General features: G+C 46.9%; 1 protein-coding gene across 4 annotated transcripts in view; it reads left to right on the top strand.

Moving 5' to 3' along the window:
• The window catches only part of fstl5 (follistatin-like 5), a 144,932-nt gene extending 125,058 nt beyond the window's left edge, over window positions 1-19,874 (top strand). For all 4 annotated transcript variants that reach the window (XM_035650292.2, XM_035650291.2, XM_035650290.2 and 1 more), the window contains 6 exons: window positions 1,533-1,559; window positions 1,776-1,894; window positions 6,887-7,036; window positions 10,673-10,780; window positions 13,106-13,230; window positions 17,400-19,874. In XM_035650292.2, the coding sequence (XP_035506185.2) occupies window positions 1,533-1,559; window positions 1,776-1,894; window positions 6,887-7,036; window positions 10,673-10,780; window positions 13,106-13,230; window positions 17,400-18,102 (1,232 nt within the window). In that variant the 3' untranslated portion in view covers window positions 18,103-19,874. The remainder of the gene's footprint in view (window positions 1-1,532; window positions 1,560-1,775; window positions 1,895-6,886; window positions 7,037-10,672; window positions 10,781-13,105; window positions 13,231-17,399) is intronic.
• Window positions 19,875-20,169: the final 295 nt, after the last annotated feature.

Genomic DNA, 20,169 nt, shown 5'->3' with positions numbered 1-20,169 from the left:
ACCCCTCTGTTATGTCATTCGCCGGCCTTGCTGACGGGTAGGAACTGCGGAGTCCGGGGGCCGATGGCGCACGCGCCGTTTTCCCCGAAGGCCCAGTGGAAAACACGGCTATTGCGGCCAGAGAGAGAGAGAGAGTGAACTCGCCGCCTGCAGTGGCAACCGGCTCGTTTTGTTGTATGGATGATGACGTTGATGTATGGGCCCCTTGTGCGCGCAGAGCAGCCGCGGCCCTTCTGCCAAGTGATGAATAGCATCAATACTGCGGGCTATTGGAAAAGACCCGGGCCGCGCAAGATCTCATCTCGACTCCTCTTTTCCATTTTCTCCATGTTCCGCTTTTTTTTTCTTCTTTTTTTTGGCACGTCTCAAATAAATTGTATTGTTTTTTCCTTTTTCGCTTTGTCCTCGCCTTTCATCCCCCCCCCCCCGTCCCCGTCCCTCTATCTCAAGATCCCTGCTCCTTTTGTGTGACTTTTAATGAGCTGAAAGGTATGCGAGAGTGCACGAGGGAAACACATGACGAAGCACTTTTTGAGAGATTAAGGCTGACTAACTGCACAGTGGTGTCTGGATTGGCTTTGTCTTTTCATTCCCTCTCCCTCCCTCCCTCCCTCCCTCCCTCCCTCTCCCTCCGCATCTGTCCACCCGAACAAGAGGCCGCGGGAATGAGCGCTGCATTAGAGGTGAGATTAGAATCGGATGTGAATTGGGCTGGAGATTGGTTCGCAGACGGAAGACGCCGGGTAAAATGGAAGACGGGCTGGAAGCAGAGGGGAAGACCGGGCCACGGATGAACAATGGGAGAGAAAGGTCACAGTTGAAAAGGCCGCGTGGAGGATAATTCTAAATGGAGTAGTTGTATTTGCTGTGGTATTTACAGATATTTGCGATCGCAAAACAATGTAGACATAAAAAAGCTTTTAATCGGATATTAAATTTGATAAAAATGTGTCCACGGCATATTCATAGACATTTAGCAACATTAAAAACTCACAAAAGGGGGCTGCACGGTGGTGTGGTGGTCGGCGAGATGTCGCCTCACAGCAAGAAGGTTGTGGGTTCGAGTCCCCCGTTCTAAACCAACCCGGGGCCTTTCTGTGTGGAGTTTGCATGTTCTCCCCGTGTGTGCGCCGGTTCTCTCCGGGTTCCCCCCCGGGCCTCCTCCCCCAGCCCAAAGACAAACGTGGCCCGTCACAGCGCTCGTGGTGTTTTTGTGGCCTTCGCTCCACATCTCACGTCATCGGTCGCCTCTTAACGAGAAATGACCCGTTCAAGGAGCCAAAACTGTTAGTCCTTTTTTTTTTTCGCCAACCCGCTAATCCCTCCTCAAGACTTATGACATCCATCTGAGCACGAAACCTTGCCGACCACTCGAGTGTGTCTAAGGCGGCTTATCCGTAAAAAAACCCATGCCGATGGGCGATGATCTGATGTCTTCCGATTTAATATAGGGGACACTATTGATTCTTGCATTTCTTATTCCTCCCTCTGCTTTTCTCTTCCCCTTCTCTCCCCCCCCCCCTTCCTCACAGTGGCGAACATCCTGTGGCGAGACGAAGGTACGCTCCACCGTCGCATTCATTAAACTGGGTTAATTGAATTTTTTTTGTAATGGCGGTTGGCGAACTGTGATGAGAGGGATTAAGCGATTCGACGCTCCGCAAGCAGAATGGCGGCGTCGCCGGCTTTATTTCCGTCGCAGACATTCGCCGCCGTGCCGACGCACGAGCTATTTGCAGGCGTGTAACCGAAGCCTTCTTTGACTCCCTCTGCAGGTCTCGGCATTGGCAACATGTTCTATGTGTTCTACGAAGACGGCATAAAAGTCATCCAGCCGGTGGCGTGCGAGATACAGCGGCACATCAAGCCCAGCGAGAAGCTGCTGGCTCTGCAGGTGAGTGCTCGGGGAAAGGAAACTCCCCTGGCATCTGCGCGGGGGAGAATTCGGGCTTTTCACTGTCGTCGCGTATCGTCATTTACTACGCACCACCGAGCTGAATGTGTGTAGCTGCAGGTGTCGAGGATCTCTCTCCCCCGCCCGTACACACTGTACATTTGAATTTGAACGCTCCCTTTCCGTCAGTGTCGCTCATGTGACGTGAGGGCTGGATGCGTGGCAGTCGGATCACCCTATGGAGACGGGTATCTTCATCGGGCCGTTTCCTCACTGCCCCCCCCCCCCCCCCCCCCCTCAGCGGTCCCACAACAACAACAACAACCTTCTTCCTGCTTACACCTGAGCACGTGTCCGAACGAGGCAATCAGAAGCCAGAAGGCCTTAGACTGAGGTTGACGTGTGCATGAAGGTACAGAGGCAGATTTGATCCACTTTAAGAAGCTCATGTGAATAAGACAACGTGATAAAGGTAAATAACAACTGTGAACATTGTGAACTCATTTTGAATGAATTAACACAAACATATGTATTATCTTAATTTCTAAACCTTACACTCATCACACAAAAGAAAAAAAAAACACTAGTCTCCTGGGAATTTCAACAGGCACTTTCGTTTTGAGGATTTGGTCACCAGACTTAATTATTGTCGAATTACTGAGGTTATGGTTTATTTTAATACCCAATTGTTATGCAAAAGGAAGCCGTTGCAGTCCCAGGCTCAGATTCAGCAAAGCAGCAAATTAAAAGAACTTGTGGAATCGTGTCCTAATGAGCCAAACTGTAACATTTAACCTGACAAAGGCACTCAGATTGTTTCCGTCATTACAAAGTCGCGATGCTTTTCAGAAGCTGCCGCTGCGTTGTTTTTTTTTTGTGGCGCAGGCGTCAGAATTTTCCCAGCTCTGTTATTGTTTTGGGGCTTTTGATTTTGCATCTTGTTTTTCTCACCCTGCCGGGTGAATGTGTCATGAGAGCTGTCGTGCGATGTGACAAAACCACGGGTCATTATCACCACACTTTCAGCTAATTTGCAGCATTTTTGTGGACACTTTTGCAACAACGCTGTTTTTTTCAGCCACAGCTGAAAGAAATGAGATTAGATGAGAGTCCCACCCCCCCCCCCCAAATGAAAAACCCCTGTGATGATTTACGCCTGTCGGCGGATTCATTACACTGTTGAACGCTCCCCTATAAAAGATTCCGCTTTACTACATTAGAAACATGTTGCCAGAAAAACAGATAGCGTAATAAAACAGAACGTCATGGGGAGCGCTCGGTGAACCCTCCACAGCCCCCCACCACCAAGTGAGGCACACTGAAACACTCCCGATGTAGCTGTTTCACAGTGAACCGCTGCTGGCCGAGTGTCATGGGTCGTCCCTTCTGTTTTTTTCCTTCTTCTATTCGAATGGCTTAGGGGGCCCCGTGCATGACTGATGATGTGATTCATTGTCCGCTGGCCTGTTGACCGACCTGGTGACACCTCCAGAAATCGATCGCGGGCGGTCAATGCTGTTTACGCTGCGCATTAGCCGAGACTCTTTTCCTTCCAGATGCAGCCGAGCAAGTGAAGCCTCAGAGGACATTTGCCGCGGTGAAAATTGCGAGGACAAAAGTGACTCCTGCTCAGATTTATACTGTACGTGCTGGAGCACATTCTTAGCGCGAGTGATTCCATTGTCTCATCCTGTCAGCGACGGGTCCAGAAAAGGAAATATAGTGCTGATACTAAAAAAACAAAAACAAGAATGAGAACCAGCTCTCTTCACATTTGGCGATTTTTAAGTTTTAATAATTGTTTCTTTTCCTTCCTAGTTACATCAAAAGGTAACTTGTAAACCCACATTAAAATAAGACAAGATCTACCTTCGATGATCCCCGCAGGGAAAATTCTAAATTTGAAACGAAGTGTAGCAACCGGGGGGAAATGAAAAATCAGAATAAGAAAAAAAGAATCTAACACAAATGCTATGTACAATGACGTGCATTGTGGCCGTTGTGCAGTATAAGATATAAACAAAAAAAATGAAGTGATCGCGCTGTTGAGAACTGTTTTTTAAATGGATCGAATGATTGATCTGCAAACACCTAGCGGTAGACACCCGGCTCCTCGGCCGCCGACGGCTCCATTCTGTTGCCGTCTTTGTTCGTCTGCTGCTGAACGGTAGGCAGATCTGGGCTTTTGTGCCGCGGAAAAAACGGAAGTTGTCGGACAAAGACAAACGAGCCGAAAAGGAGCTAAAATGCTCAAAGGAGCCGAGGAGAGTCGGCTGGTGAGACACTGCGAGCCGACGCCTTTCACACACTGCGCGCAGCATTGTTCGGTTTTTCGTCCCCATTGTTTATTAGAGAAAACATTGGTGCATAGTCACATATGTTCTGCATATGAATGACGCCAGTGAACACGCACACACAGACATTGACACTTTGGACGGCTGTTATGCATAATGCAGCGCCATGAGTGCGGCACAAATCGGCCGGGGCGCGCCTCGCCTCGCCTCGCCTCGCCTCGCGAGAGGTGTGCGTCTGTATCAGGATATCAATCACCAGCCGGTGCCGCGTTGCCGGCTCCCCGCGCCCGTCTTTGGGGGGGATTGCCGTGCGAAGAAGGCGAAGGCCCCTCCCGGCGTGACGCGGCCAGTTTTTCTGTCGGCGCGGTCGATCCATTATCCCGTAACTACCGGATCAGAGCGTTTTACGGTGATACACGCGGTTATCAGGGAAAAAACACTCCGATGGCCAATTGTAGTCAAGTCAATTCAGGAAGCGCTTTTTTTATTATACGTCCCTGTGCAGCACAGGAGAATCTCAAAAATCCTGTCGCGTCCCCAAAGGGTCATAAGCATGCGCTCATCGCGCTCCCTCATTCATTTTGCACTTTGCTCTCGATCACAGGAAGCTCTTGATTCATCCCCGGGGACCTGGTTTCTCTCAACAAGTTGGTGCATTGGAAAAAATGCTACTTTTGGATGCTCCTATGGCAAGCGGATACTGTTGGACCACACGAAAGTACAGGCGTCGATCTGTCTATCAGACACCACGAAAACCTCCATGACGCACTTTAGATATTGAATTCCTCACGTAGCCAAGTCTTGCGTTATACTGTATATCTCAATCACCTCCGTCCCACCAAGAGAGACTTACTGACCATGAGGCACAGATATCTTGTCTACCTCATCAGAGAACTAATCTTTAAAGATCAGCGTGAACCCGTGTCCAGACGCACGGCCTCATGCTATACACAGGGACCTCACAACGTCAGGAAAAATAGCCGAGGAAGGAAAACAGGCTTTGACACAAAGGACTTTTTTCCCGCCATCCGAGACCAGCGTCGAAATATTCTCAACTGCATCAATGTGGTGAGTTCACAGCCGTTTGGATTGAGACCTCGGAGAAACTCCTCGAGGGAACACAAGTGTTGTGTGCCGTTACTTTGCTTTACATTTTTTCTCTTTTTTTGACACTTCGGATGTCGCTGCCATACTGTTTTCTGCAGTCAACCCCCCCCTTGCAGATGCCTGATGTTGTGTCACAAATATATTAACACTACAAATCATCCAGTGGCTAAACTGGGGGAAATATCAGAACGCTCGTATTTCTCTGTTACTCTTTAAATTTCATACATGCTCTGCAACACACACCCACGCCCACACACACACACACACACACACACACACACACACACACACACACACACACACACACACACACACACACACACACACACACACACACACACACACACACACACACACACACACACACACACACACACACACACACACAGACACACAGACATATGCAACACAAGGGGCATTACAGCCGCGTCCATTCACACCCTCAGCTGGGCATCAGATGTCTCTCAGAAGGTGCGACGAGTGCGATTTTGCCGCCATGTAACACAAAATGACCACAGTGTGTGTGTGTGTGTGTGTGTGTGTGTGTGTCTGCGGGGCGATTCACATCGTTCAATGCCGATGTGATGATCCCTTCAAGTGCAGGGATTTCTGGCCTCTTGAAACCGACGTCGCTAACCTGTTTTGGATCAAAAAACGCCGACAGGCGGTGAAACATCTGGACAACCGAAAGACGCCTGCACATACAACCAATGAAAAACTCGCCATGAAGCCAGATACTCCGAAGCACTGTCATTGTTTTGTTTTTTAAATACCCATATTAACTATTTGAACCAGTCTCTAGAGAGGACATAAAAGGGGGCAGGATGAGTGGGGGACTGCGGTAGATATAAATTCTGTCAGTCTTCCTGCAGCCCCCCCCTCCTCCTCAATCCTTTACATAGTTCACTGAAGTTCATACATAACCTAATGTCCTTCCGACTAAGAGACGTTGGCCTGTGGGAAGGCACCTGTCACAGACTGCCTCAGCGGTTGTAAATACAGTATGGGAGAGGGTTCATCCCACCATGCCGGAGCCCTTCATTCATCCTTGCCGGCCAGCAGCTCTCCCTAAATCATCCCACAGAGTCCGGAACAGACGGCCGGGCACAGATAGGCTCCGAGGGGCCCGGGAAGGGGCCCAAAAAGGGAGGAGAACTCCAGGGACACACGGCTGGTTGAGTCCCCCATTGGCCGGAGGGGGGGGGGGGGGGGGGGGGGGGGGGGGGGGGGAGCGGTGCCAAGACTGGAAGCTGAACATCCGCAGATCGTCTGCAGGCTTTGTTCCGTGGCTTGGGGTGTGGACGAATGTGGGAGCGATTTACGGAGATTTTTTTGTTTGCAGGACCTCGCAAAGCTCATCTATTCGAGTTGCCAGGATAACATGACTCACATCAGCATCGGTGATAAGACTTTTGCGAGCGGTAAACAACGCAGAGTAATGACTGGACGGAGATAATTGTTTTTTAATGGGCCGAATTTCCTCGCGATTGCGATAAACAATTAATTGACAAGTGTGTGTGTGTGTGTGTGTGTGTGTGCGCGTGCGTGCGTGCGTGCGTGTGTGTGCGTGCTTTTGCTTTGTTTTCCTCAGGAGGAGGTGTGCCCCGCCTCACCGGGCGAGGCGGTCCAGAGGTGTGTGTGGTCATCAGCGGTCAACGTCAAGGACAAGTTCATTTATGTGACGCAGCCAACCTTGAATCGAGTGCTGATAGTGGACATCCAGTCTCAGAAGGCTGTCCAGGTAATTCTCTGGCTCAATCGGAAAACCGGGTTCGTGTGCATTTTCGCCGGGCAACGACCACAACAATATGTGAGAGATGGTGCAAGTGAGAGAAGTTGACAACTTTACACAGGGTATGCAAAAAAAAACCCCCCAACACTGAATAGTCGTTTCTGTTTGTGATTTTGTAAAAGTGAATGTTCTTTCAGACTATCAGTAAAAAATCTGCCTCCATCTGTCCAAACAAACCTCGAGGTTAAAAGGGCTTCCTTCCCTCCTCTATGACTTATTCCATCTGTGTTTAACCAAGAAAACCGAGAATGATATGAGGGCAACATATTTCACAAGAACAGTCAGTAAGGCGTTTCTCCATGTGGGTGTTTTTTTTGTGTGTTGTTCCCTTTGCCTCAGGACTCAGTTTGATACAATACATTGGCCTTTGAGCGGAAACGGTTAGTTCGACGCATTCAGCCGAGCTGCATGTGAAACTTTCTCTGTGCTTCTTTCGCTTGAGATATGTCCGGGATTCATATTTTATACCGCTGTTTAAATATTCTACTTGAGTAATAATTTAGAAGCACACCAATACACGAGGGTGAGTGCGCTGGTTGTGCATGTGTACCGACCCGGGGTGAGCTGCAAAGAGTTGACGGGTGGCTGCATAACTCACGACTCGCCTGACAGCGGGTCGACTCCGACCGGCACTCTTGTGTCGGCAGCGTGGGCGACGATCTGCACTGTGATAAGCGGAAGTTAAAGGACAAAACCGGGAAAAAAAAGCCAACGCTTCGAAGACGGGTGGTCCGCGTGGGGTCGAGAGATTTTTTGTATGTGAAAAATAGCAACGGTTACCAAGGAGGTGCTTTTTTGAATCGCTCGGTTGCTTGGCAACTCGCGGGCAATGTTGCGTGTTGCGTGAAGTCAACAGATACTGGTAGTCTTCAGACTTTGGATGGTCTTTGTCAGACAATCGTCATCGAGGGCCTGACTTGGAGGAACTACGAGGCTGTCGCTCAGAACTTACTCCGGCGTCCGAAATCGGTCAATCTCTTAAAACACAAAGAGTACAGTGAGTGAAGTGCAAAGTGATGGAAGCATCCTTCAAAGTTTTCGGATGTGGCCTCGGCTCTCGAGGGGCACGTTCCCGAAAACAACGAGAAGGCCGTGACAAATGGGGATTCGTCCGTGTTCCGTGTCGGATCCGGTTCTCGTTCGGCATCGGCGGAGCTCCGGCGCCACGTTAATCTTCACTCGCTGTGTTTTATCAGTTTACAGTACAGTAGAAAAATACAGTTGTTGTTTTTTTTTTTAGCTGCGCTGACTGTTTTATTCAACCACGTAAAATGTATCAGCTGCGACTGATGCCGTCGTCTGCCTGAAGCTCTATGCGTGCGTCGACTCGGCTCCAGGAGAAGACTAACTGACTCCGATGGACACTGCCGGAACACAGTGTTTGCTGCAGGCACCTTGTGAAAACCGAGGCGTCCACCTGTTGCTCCGCGTGTCGGACACACTTGATCGACATATGTCACGTCATCTGCTGCTGCTGCTGCTGCTCGTCTCGTTGGCAGGTGGTGGACGTTGACCAGGTCGGCACACGTGTGGTCGGAGAGCGTCGCCGATCTCCGGTGCCACTTTTGTCCGCTCTGACACCAGCTCCCTCACCTCTACTTCAACGGCTTACCTCCCGACCCGGCCCGACCCGACCCGTTTTCATGCGCGCCGCAAAACTTCCGCAGGAAATACACTTAACCTCTCCGCGGATGTGGTGAGCGAGTGGCCCCGAGGGCCGCCTTCACATGGATACCGTAACCCCCGGCAACCTCGCGTAGACATTGTTACACGGCAGCCCCCTGCGGTTTTCCTTCCCCCTCGAAATCCCCTGCCATCTCCCAGCGCTCATGTATTGTACGGGCTCGGGAAATGGCACAATTCCGTTCAGCACATTGGGTTAAATCATGAGTGTCAGTGGGTTGTTTTGTTTTTTTATTGGGGGGGGGGATAGTCCGGTTGATTGGCTCAGATCCCTGCAGATGTTTGTTGGTTGTTTACAGCTCACGAGCCACTCGGGGACCCGCCGGTGAGAAGGTTGTTGTCCCAGAGACTGTCACGAGCTCATTATTCAGTCGCCTGGAGGTTTTAGCTTCATCGCATTATATTAGCGGTTGATAATTAACCACCTGAACCCGTCCTCTCGGCTCAAATGGCACCAGGCCCGTTCCGTTGTTTTTCCTCCCCCCTGGTACACGTTTCTCATCGAAATATTAACGTGATTGACGCGCGTAGAACAATATTAATTTGGCAAATTCATTTTTGAAACTTCGCACCAGTCACATGTTGGGTGAGGGACTTTTCTTCTTCTTCGTCTTCTCATGAGCAGATTGCGTGCAAAAGGGCGCGCCGGCGAAGGCTTGAGGTCGCTGTAATATTTTACCGGCGCTTCGTCTCCGACAGATCGAGAGAGCATATTGGATGAGGATCTTCATAATCTTCCTCAGCCAGGAAAACAAAAAAAGAAAAAAGAAAAAAGTTGATAGAGAAAAGATGAACAACGTGAACACCTGTTCTCTCCGATGACTTCATGCTCAGAGATTAGTTGGGATTCAACGGAATCCTTTTTTTTTTTTTTCCAAGAACCCTCCGAGGAGCCGTGCACCCTCTCAATGGAACGATATGTACTTTGCCTACAGGTACACAACACCATCACGGCTCACTAGCGAAACAAACACTCTAGAAGGTAAGCTGCAGTCCAAGGGAACTGCGGGAATACAAGGTTGGAATAATTTCCTCGAACGCGGGGTGATTGCTTTCTCCGTGCAGGCGACGACATCGTCTCCCTGTTCCCTCAGAGGCGGCCGTCCGCCTGCACTCGGGTGGACGAGATGAGCGAGACGCAGCACTTCTCTGTCACAGGCGCCTCGTCTTTCCGGTCTTCCCCTCGGAATATTGCCGCCGCGCGTACGGAAGGGGAACGGGTAAAGGACTGAGAGCAATTACTCCGCTGCGGTAGAAGCGATTGTGTCTGTCACCGCTCGATTTGAAATGCAGCTCGGCGCCGCAAAAGACGTCTCGTACATTAAAAAAAGAAAAATGATAAACCCCTAACCCTGTTGGAGGGAGACTTGCTCCTGTCAAACCCTGATGCATTAGTGCGCTGGAAGAAAGAACTGTTTTTTTCTTTTTTTTTACAAAGCATTACCGCTGCACGTTGAAGAGGGATCTCTTGGAACGCAAATTCTAGATTCCTCTTAAACTGTTATTCCGCAGCCCTGGCTGTCGTTAAAGGCTCAGTTTGATTCGTGTGTGTGTGTGTGTGTGTGTGTGTGTGCGTGTGTGTGTGTGTGTGTGTGTGTGTGTGTGTGTGTGTGAATATGTGTGTGTGTGTGTGTGTGTGTGTGTGTGTGTGTGTGAGTGTGTGTGTATATGTGTGTGTGTGTGTGTGTGTGTGTGTGTGTGTGTGTGTGTGTGTGTGTGTGTGTGTGTGTGTGTGTGTGTGTGTGTGTGTGTGAGTGTGTGTATATGTGGGGGTGTGTGTGTATATATGTGTATATGTGGGTGTGTGTGTGTCTGTATATATATGTGTATATATGTGTGTGTGTGTGTGTGTGTGTGTGTGCGTGCGCGTGCGTGTGCGTGCGTGCTTGTCCTCCATTCCAGACGGTCAGCACCGATCCCTATCCCGTGAAGCTCCACTACGACAAATCTCACGACCAGGTGTGGCTGCTCAGCTGGGGAGACGTGGAGAAGAACTTCCCCACACTGCAGGTAAATCCGAGAGTTGCCTGCACGTTTGCGCTGTATTAGTACATTACTGTTCCTCCGCACAGATTCTTTCGCCCTGCTCGGTCGGTAGAAAGGCAGAGGGTGCGTCGGGCACGCACGGAGACGCGACACATTCAAGGGACAGTTGGCATCGTCCTTTAAGTAAAGAGGCACCGCTCGTGTGTGTGTTTGCACATGAACTTGTAAACCTGTTAATGTCCAGTCAAATTATGGATTTCTATTGGTCGGAAAACTGGGGGAAATGGCTGAAGAGCCTAAAGGGACTGTTTTTGTTCAACCGACAGTCCAGATCACCCAAAAGAAATTCAGTTTATTCATATGGAACAGACGAAAAAAAGCAGAGTCACATTTAAAGAAGCCGGTGACGAATTGATTATCAAAATAGTGACAGATTCATTGATTGACAGCTTCGACTCTAGATCACATTGCTGTTTATACAGACCAAAGTCCCATGATTCGCCTGGTGCCGATTATAATAAAATACCAAGTGTGAACACGTTTTCGTACAGACTCTGAATATCGACCACAGAGCATAAAGAGTGTCTTAGTTTTGTGAACACAGGCGAGGTGATAACAACCACACTGATCATGCACTGTATGTTCACACTGACTCAACCTTTATTCTACTGACTGACAGTGGCTAGAGCGAAGTCCGCTGCATTCGGTCGCAACAGTAGGTCGTAGGAGAACTTTTCTCCATTAGCAGAACACGTACTGTACATTAATAAATAACCTTATTATCGCCGTCCTAGCGGCGCCCGGCAACTTATCAGAGGTGAATTACAATCCGAAGTGTTTCTGCCCCTTTTCCAATAGACGACGCGGTACAAGTGACATTAATCACCGCAGCCTCTCCGGGATTTTTCAGTTGTTGATTTGTTTGTCTCGCCTGATGAGGGTAATTAATAGTCACTCACGCTTCACTGTGTATAGGTGTTTGGACAGTGACACGTTACCAATTGTTTTTTGGCTCCGGAGTCCGGAGTAATTGAAATAAAAACGGCGGAGGGAAACGATTACCGACTTTCAGCTTTTATTCCAGGATGGTCACATCGTTATGTTTATTGAGGCCAATGCCAAAAGAGGAATAGCAATTTATATAATGAAAGAATGGGTATAGATCCCTTCAATTCACTTGTGCCCAGGTTATGCCCTCATGGGCATGCTTGGAAGTATTATTGACAACGATGTTTTTTACTTACCACAATGCAATTTCATTAAAATGATTGTCTAGTAGTTACTTGAATCACTTGAATACACAACATGAAGCAAAAAAATATGCCCAAAAATTCTGCATTAACTAATCTGCAGCCATCAAATCGTTAAATCCATATTTTTTTCAACCAAAAAAGCCAGACATCCTGAAGTTCCGGCTTCAAATTCGTGACTGCCTTCTCTTATGTCATTCAATGAGTTTTGAGCAGTGGTGAGACACAACAAGACATTTGAAGGGACACGTTGGTCTTTTGGAAATTCGAAATCAAGAATGAAATGAGTCGTACGCTTCGATAAACCTTGCTGCACGTAACTTTACAATGTATAGCTCATACAAACCGACAGAATCTGCAACAAGCCAATATCAGCAGATATATTGGTGTAACTCTGGTCACCTGGTTCATTCACACTGTAGGACAATGATCAGAATTCATACACACACAGAATGTATAGAAATACAGATTACACCGCATATCTCCATGACACAAACATGATCAACAACTACAGTATGTAACGATTTGTCCCCCCCCTCATTTATCTTTTCCACGGCATCGTTCCTCTCCTCTGACATTTAGCCTGATTCTCTTCAAGTCTTCGGCGGGTTTTTCTTTGAGAATCCTTCTCGTCGTCGCCTACGCAGACATTCGCAAAGCAGAAGGTTTTGTTCTGTAGCAATTTGCTTTGTGCATTGTGGCGTAATCGAAGGGGGGAGAAGAAGAAAAAAAAGAAAACGCTGCCTACACACAAAACACATGCCTGCACGCTTCCTTGTGCACGCACAAGTATTATTAAGACAACCGATGACAGCAGCGCACACATCGCCCACCCGCCAAGGAGATCCAGCGCCTCGGCAACAAGAGGATTTTTCTGCAGTTTTTACCCATAAGTCTGTGCAAACAGGCAAATACAAACATGGCAGATTGTGATTTACTCGAGGTTTTTATGGAATTAAAACTTCGCCACAATGGCAAATGGAAATATGTTTGACGGTGCGAGAATCAGCGCCTTCTGTGTTGCGAGCCACGAGCGACTGAATGATTGTTCAATGTCAAACCCCCCGGGCCACCGGCTCCTCTCTCGCTGTTCAACCAGGTGATCAACCAGGCCGCCGGAAGAGTCTCCCACCACACCGTCCACACGCAGCCGGTCGGCAGGCGCTTCGACAGGGTGGATGACTTCTTCATCCCCGCCTCCAGCCTCATCGCCAACCACGTCAGGTGCGTCCCGCCCGATCCGAGGTCCGATGCAATTTGTCCTTTTCTTTTTCGCAAAATCTTGATTCATCCCATTGGCATTTGGGCCACTTTTTGCTTCCGTTTTCTCCAAGGCTCAATGGTGCAATAATGAAGTGGATGGGCACTCGTGTGTGAGAGCAAGTGTGCACTTGTCTGCTGACGGAGCCTTTGGGAGAAAGTCCCCGGTGGTCATCTGTGCTGCGGACGACTTTCACGGCCACTCGCCTGCAATAGTTATAGAAATCAAACCCTTTCTAGCATGAGCTGCATTGAGTTAAAAGTTTACGTGTCTGAGTCCAAAAATCCACAAAGCCAGTTGACAGCAACTGATCATTTTATAATTACCAAAGGTTTAGTTTCTGGCAGGAGGGCGGAGCACTTTACATGATTAACAATGAGCACCATAGAAAGACTGCCAATAAGTTATTATAGAAAGATTTCAACAACACTGCCAATAAGTTACTATAGAACGATTTCAACAACACTGCCAATAAGTTACTATAGAAAGATTTCAACAACACTGCCAATAAGTTACTATAGAACGATTTCAACAACACTGCCAATAAGTTACTATAGAAAGATTTGGTGGTGGTGTTTGCTGCCGCAGCTGTAATTAGATCCACCGAGACCCGTCTTTACCAGTTACCTACTCATCAGTTCTTGGTGTTTCTGGAGATACACTTAGTGATTGTTAAGGCTACAGCCAGGTCCCCTCCTATTATGAATGTTTTTGTTTTTTTTTCATGCCTAAATATCATCAGATAATCACGCATTTCACTGGCTACACGTGGTGAGATGATGGTATGATGGTGGGTGCTCTCGATGTTCAACTACACGACCGTTAAGATTTCGAAAAACTAGTATCAGGACGGGGCAGCGTAGAAAAACCCTTCATCGCAGTACACGGTTAGTGATTTCTAGTATTAATAAAAGGGATTATTTAGTCATTGAAAATAATTGCAATTCTTCCATATCCACACCTGGAAATTGTTGTATTTAGAATAAAATAAAAAGGGGGAAAAAAAATAAAAATATTCAGTTAATGTAATGTTAAGACAAAGACAACAAACTCACACTTTTGAAGAGCTGGAACTATCAAATGTTTGACTTTTGAACTCATTTGAGATCATCGCTGAAGGATTTTCTAACATTTCAGAATATCGAATGTCAAGAAAATAGTCATAATAAGCCGACGTCGCATGTTCCACGTTCCGAGTTGACTCGTTTGAATTTTACATTTGTGAGACTGTAATTTATTCAAACGACGTTAGACGTGATTCTTGGTTTGAATCCGTACATTCAGCTGAAAGCAGTTGCAAGCAGCTTAACGGGATCTTCGCGTTCTTCAGTTACGAAGCCGTGATTCAATATTGCAATGGCGGCGGCGGCGACGTTTGCCAGAATATATCCTTGCACGGCTGAATTACACTAAAAGCCCCTTCAAGACTTTTCATTTGGACAGCTGTTTTTATTGCAGATATTAGGGGAGCCGGAATTAACTACTTCCCTTTTTGTTTTTTAAGGCACGCAGCTCTTTTGTCTGCTGGCAGGAGTGCAAGCATCCATCGGTCGACTCTGCAACAATAGCAGTGGGTGAACGGCCGACATATATTCAGCGACTTCCGGGGGATTGTTCAATGACTGGGGATTCCCTCAGCAGTAACTATGAAGCAGGCAGGAACTTCCGGGGGCTGTCATTCATTAAACCCATCGACTTACAGTCAGGCGACTCTGCGCGTCAGCAAAAAAAAATAAAAATAAAATAAAATAGAAGCTGTTATTTGTCATTTCCACCCGCAACTACAGAACCCCGCAGCTCCGGCTGCCCGCACCTATTTTTCACAAATTTTTCTAATCATTGCACAGACTGCCTCTTGGCAAAACAAGCCGAGCGAGATGTTGATTCGATGTACTTGCGCTGGAGGATGGCTGAACAAGAATTGCTGTGTTATAGATATATTCCACTGTGCCGCATTCCATTGTCCTGTTATTTCCTCATGAGTTCTGGCCTCGGGATCTTTAAGCTAAACTGCAGAGCAAACATTACTTTGGGGTTAAGTGTTCAGACCCAGTCGTTTTTTTCCCCGAACGGGAAGAACAAAAAAAATAAAAAGGCCGACATGGAGATGAGATGATGAAATGAAAATGAAAGTTTGAACACAGCCCCATTGTGCGGAACCAAAGAGAATCTTTAATGCATTAATCAATGGTACCGACAACAAGCAGCAGCTGTCAGTTTGGCTGAGAGCAAACTGGGTCTGCCAGTGAAGCCGCCCAGCTGCGCTCACATTAGAGCAAGGCCAAACAATGTCTGATTATTCATTTATCAAAGGTGCTTAAAAAAAACAAAAACAACGGATCTCACCATTGGTGAAAACAATATTTTCAATGCAGGATGAATGCCCCGATGACCTTTAGCTTCCGAGCGCGCCGCGGATAAATATCCCAGCATATGTGCCCGACTCATTGATTTGTCACAACAGCCGCAATGTTGAATACAATCCATAGCAAAGCCATTGCGCCAGTGGCTGACACACGGCGAGGGAGGTAACTGCAAATCATCAGCTCTGTCTCCCACAGGAATGACAATGTGGGTTGGGTTTATTTTTCAGGTCAGAGAGGATTCTTTTGAATTTACATTAAAAACGGACGCCCATTCGGCTGCACGGTGGCGTAGTGGTTAGCACTTATGCCAAACAGAAAGAAGGTTCTGGGTTCGAGTCCCGGTTCAAGCCAACCAGGGCCTCTCTGTGTGGAGTTTGCATGTTCTCCCACGTGTGTGCGTGGGTTCTCTCCGGGTTCTCCGGCTTCCTCCCACAGTCCAGAGACATGCAGAATGGGGTCAGGTTCATTGGAGACTCTAAATTGACCGTAGGTGTGAATGTGAGAGTGAGTGGTCGTCCGTCTCTGTATGTGGCCCTGCGATAGGCTGGCGACCTGTCCAGGGTGAACCCCGCCTCTCGCCCAATGTCAGCTAAACCCTGCAGAACTACTCAAGCTGCAAGACAGCCGACCGGTTATTCACATGCCGACAATTTGTCAAGCCAACAGCTGCTACAAATCAAAGGACAACAAATCTGAAACGAATTTTCATTTGAAAAGGACTCAGATCTGGTTCAGTACAGTGTCTGCCAGCGTTACAACAATGGTCAAAATGGTTCAGTGTTGTGTTCTGATTCGTGCCCTCAAATTATCCATGACACCATGCCGGCCTGCTTGTTGGAAGAAAAAGAAAATGTTCAGATCTCATCTCTTATGACTCACTGCAGCCTCGTGTCTGGACCCGCCGGACGGAGTGATCTCTGGATCGATGATTCCCTCCACGGGGATGAAAGTGTGCTCTGTTGCTTTCAAACAGCCATTTTTCTGTTCGCAGGTACAGACGGCTCGCTGTTCACTTCGCATAAAAGATGATGAACAGCATCGATCAGCTGGTGTTCACGTTTAATTGAGGCCTGTCGGCTCCGTGCCTATTCCTCGTTCCCTGTTTGGCTGTTAAAATGTAATGTGCCATTAAGAGATTCTTTTGGAGTTTTGTAATGAGGTAGCGTTCTCACTGATCCATGCCCCCGTTAAAAAAATGATATCATCATATTGGAGGGAAAAGTATAGATGGTGCTCGACTGCCAACACAAAGACAGACAGGGACCATTATTTGCCCTTTAAAGTGGTTAAATGGACGCCTCAGCGACATTTACTTTTTTTTTCTCCTGAACATTTCTTTTAAATTATGGCCCAAAAATATTTCCATAATCATAACGTGTGAATCAGTTTGCATCTGTTATTTCAGGTTAATGTCATCTTCAAATGTGGAAAATACTTCTGCATTTTAAAATTAAAACCACTTGCTCCTTGAAAAAGAACATTTGATTTCCAGACACAATACATAAATAAATTAGTTAAATAAAAAAACATTTATTATTAAGTTTTACTTAGTATTCCATATTATTTTAATCATCAAGACAGACTGTAGACCAAGAACTTTTCATCGGATGGACTATCATCAAACGCAGTGGTTGACTGACCGAGTGACCTCATCATCCCTACAGTTATGCTTCTAACGTGGCTAAAAATATGTCATAATTTGGAGTTTACAAGACGACAGAATGTTATCGATTGAATCTTTGTTTTTCTCTTTGAACTCACTGCAGATTTGGCCTCATCGTTCATCGAAATGAGCCTGTCCTCCACAAGATTGACCTGGAGACAACGTCCTATGTGAAAAACATCAGTTTGTGGGAGTATAACTGCATCCCCAAGTCTGTGGCCTACACCCATCTTGGCGGCTACTACTTTGTCAACTGCCGACCTGACTCCACCGGTGCTACACAGCCCCAACTCATCTTGGACAGTGTGACGGATAGTGCAATTGGACAAAACCGCGACGTCACCGGCACCCCTTACATGTCTCCAGACGGTCATTACCTGGTCACCGTCGATGACGGCGATGGCTTGATGAGGATCCAGACCATCTCGGATCGGGGAGAGATCCAGGAACCGTTCGACATCCACACGAACCTTCACCTGTCCGATCTGGCCTTCCAGCGCTCCTTTACGGAGGTCCACCAGTACAACGTGTTCGGGAGCTCTGGCCGCCAGACGGACGCTTTGTTTGTGGAACTGAGCACTGGCAAAGTCAAGATGATCAAGAGCTTGAAGGAGGCCACAAAGTCCTTTGAATGGCCGTGGAGCGGCAGGAACAGGGTAATGGCAGGCAGCGGACTGTTCGGTCAGTACCTCATGACCCCGTCAAGGGAGTCCCTCTTCATCCTGGACGGACGGCTCAACAAGCTCAATTGTGAGATCACGGATGTCCTCAAAGGCAACGTGGTGGTATGGGTTGGCGAGTCTTAGGTTGGTAACATCAAGAGCCGAGGAGCTTTGGTTTTGTCAAAGTTACTGTTGCACTGAATTCTGTTGCAGATTCTTTAATTTTGTGGGAGTACAATGGTGAAAAACCACAGTTTCAGAAACCAAATTGACCATTTGTAAATCCATTGGATGGAGAACCTTCATCCAAATACAACTACAAGGGAGTAATTGATTGATATTGTCTTAAAGCCAAGTTGAAATCATTGTTTTCCACTGGGTGGTTTGTCTTTAAGTCAACATAAAGTTGCTTGCTGGTAAAAAAAATATTTTCAGGAAAATTGGTATGGATCCGTAAACCTTGCATTACTATTCAGTCAGTTGTTTTCAGTGTGTGGGAATGCTGTAGATAATCTCTGAACAAAAAACTAATATCTAAGTGAATTGGCAGAAATAGATATATATACTGTATATGTCCAGATGAACTCTTGTAATTTAAGTTTGCCCATCCCCAACTTTTTCCTGTGCCTTCAAGGAAAATTGCCCTCCATCAGAGGAATTAGTGTAATTATTCCCAGTATGACTGCAAAGTACACCTCTTCCCGTGACCCCATCCATTTGTGGTGAGCGTCGTTACTCACAAATCTGGTCTTTCCGTCCGTCCAACGCAGCCGACTCGGTCTAATTAAAATGAGCCCTTGCTGTGATCCCATCCCGTTTGAAGTGGATACAGAGACTGAGTGGTTCATTATGTTTGTGCGCTCTGTAACCTTTGATCCGATCTCATAACCGGCTTCGGAAGGTTCTGAATGAAATCGTATTTTTTCCTTTTTTAGTCCAAAGCCGAAAAATGTAAGTCAGTGGCGATGTCGAATTGTACCAGCTTTATGCACAATGCACACATTGTGAGTTAGTGTGTCAAAATCCCTAGCAATGAGTCAATAGAGCACTTGCGTGTGTGAAGAAAATCCAATCATAACTTAAAAATCCCTGGATCAAACAAAAAAAAAAAAGCGTAGTAGAGTTTAATAGAAAGACGTGTGGAGAACATGCATTGTCTGCTCTGTTCGAACGGCGTGTTTCAAGTGGATGTTTTAATATGAAGTAATGATGAGCTAGCACACTGGGGAGTGGGGTAGTTGTGTGTGTGTGTAGAAGGGTCTTTGAGGATAAGCTTTGATTACGAGTAACAACTCGCTCTGAATCCTCCTGCAGTAGATTCATAGCTGGCAAAGACAAAGAAACCGATTCCTATAGCTGGACACATTTCTATGCATTTTCACCCTAGCACTCTCTGACTCTGTGAATCACAACGGGCAACTGTATATCTCAAATTTAGTATGGACTTTTGATGTGTACAGATGAAATGAAGTCTTTCTGTCTTTCCTGTTAGATCTTACTCATATATATGTTTTAGTTTTACTTTAATTTAAGCTTTTTTTCCCCCTCCCCGTCACGCTGTTTTCCCCAAACTCTACACTCGACTGTACTGCTGATGATGATGACCACGACCTCTGACCTTTCTCTCTACGTTCTGTACATAGCAGCTGACTGTGAGTCCATTAGTTTCCCATGAATGTACAAATCGGCGCAGGTTGTGTTTGTTTTTTCCCGAGCCGATGATCAAGCAAACTCCTTTTTAAGAAATGAAAACACACCGCTGTCATTGTCGACATCCTGTACCCAAGCACATTGTGATCACCAACACTGTCTTCACCTCCATATAGCCATGTCTTGTATGTTCACTCATGTGATTGTTATTTATATAGAGAAAAACACGCTTGTCATTTTATCCAACAATAAAAACTAAACCATGATGTCGCCTCTTCTTCCCTCATTAAAACAACCTTTTTTTTGTATCCACTGGTACCCAGACAATCCCACATCAACAGCTATCCTTTACAAACCAAAACAGCTTCTTGTCAATCATTTAACAAGAACAAGGTCAAGCTTCTGTTGCCCCTCTGGGCATATATTAATTTTTCCAGCAAAGAAAGGAAAAGAAAAGACGGCTTACCATGGCCAGCAGGTCAGTGTGGGTTGAAGTAACCTATGAAATGTAATTTTTTTGGCAAATAATTCAAAGATTTTCTGGGCTATATTTATATATAC

Source organism: Scophthalmus maximus, chromosome 9 (genome assembly GCF_022379125.1).
Source record: "Scophthalmus maximus strain ysfricsl-2021 chromosome 9, ASM2237912v1, whole genome shotgun sequence".
Classification (NCBI taxonomy): Eukaryota; Metazoa; Chordata; class Actinopteri; order Pleuronectiformes; family Scophthalmidae; genus Scophthalmus; species Scophthalmus maximus.
This window is presented reverse-complemented; position numbering and strand designations above follow the sequence as displayed.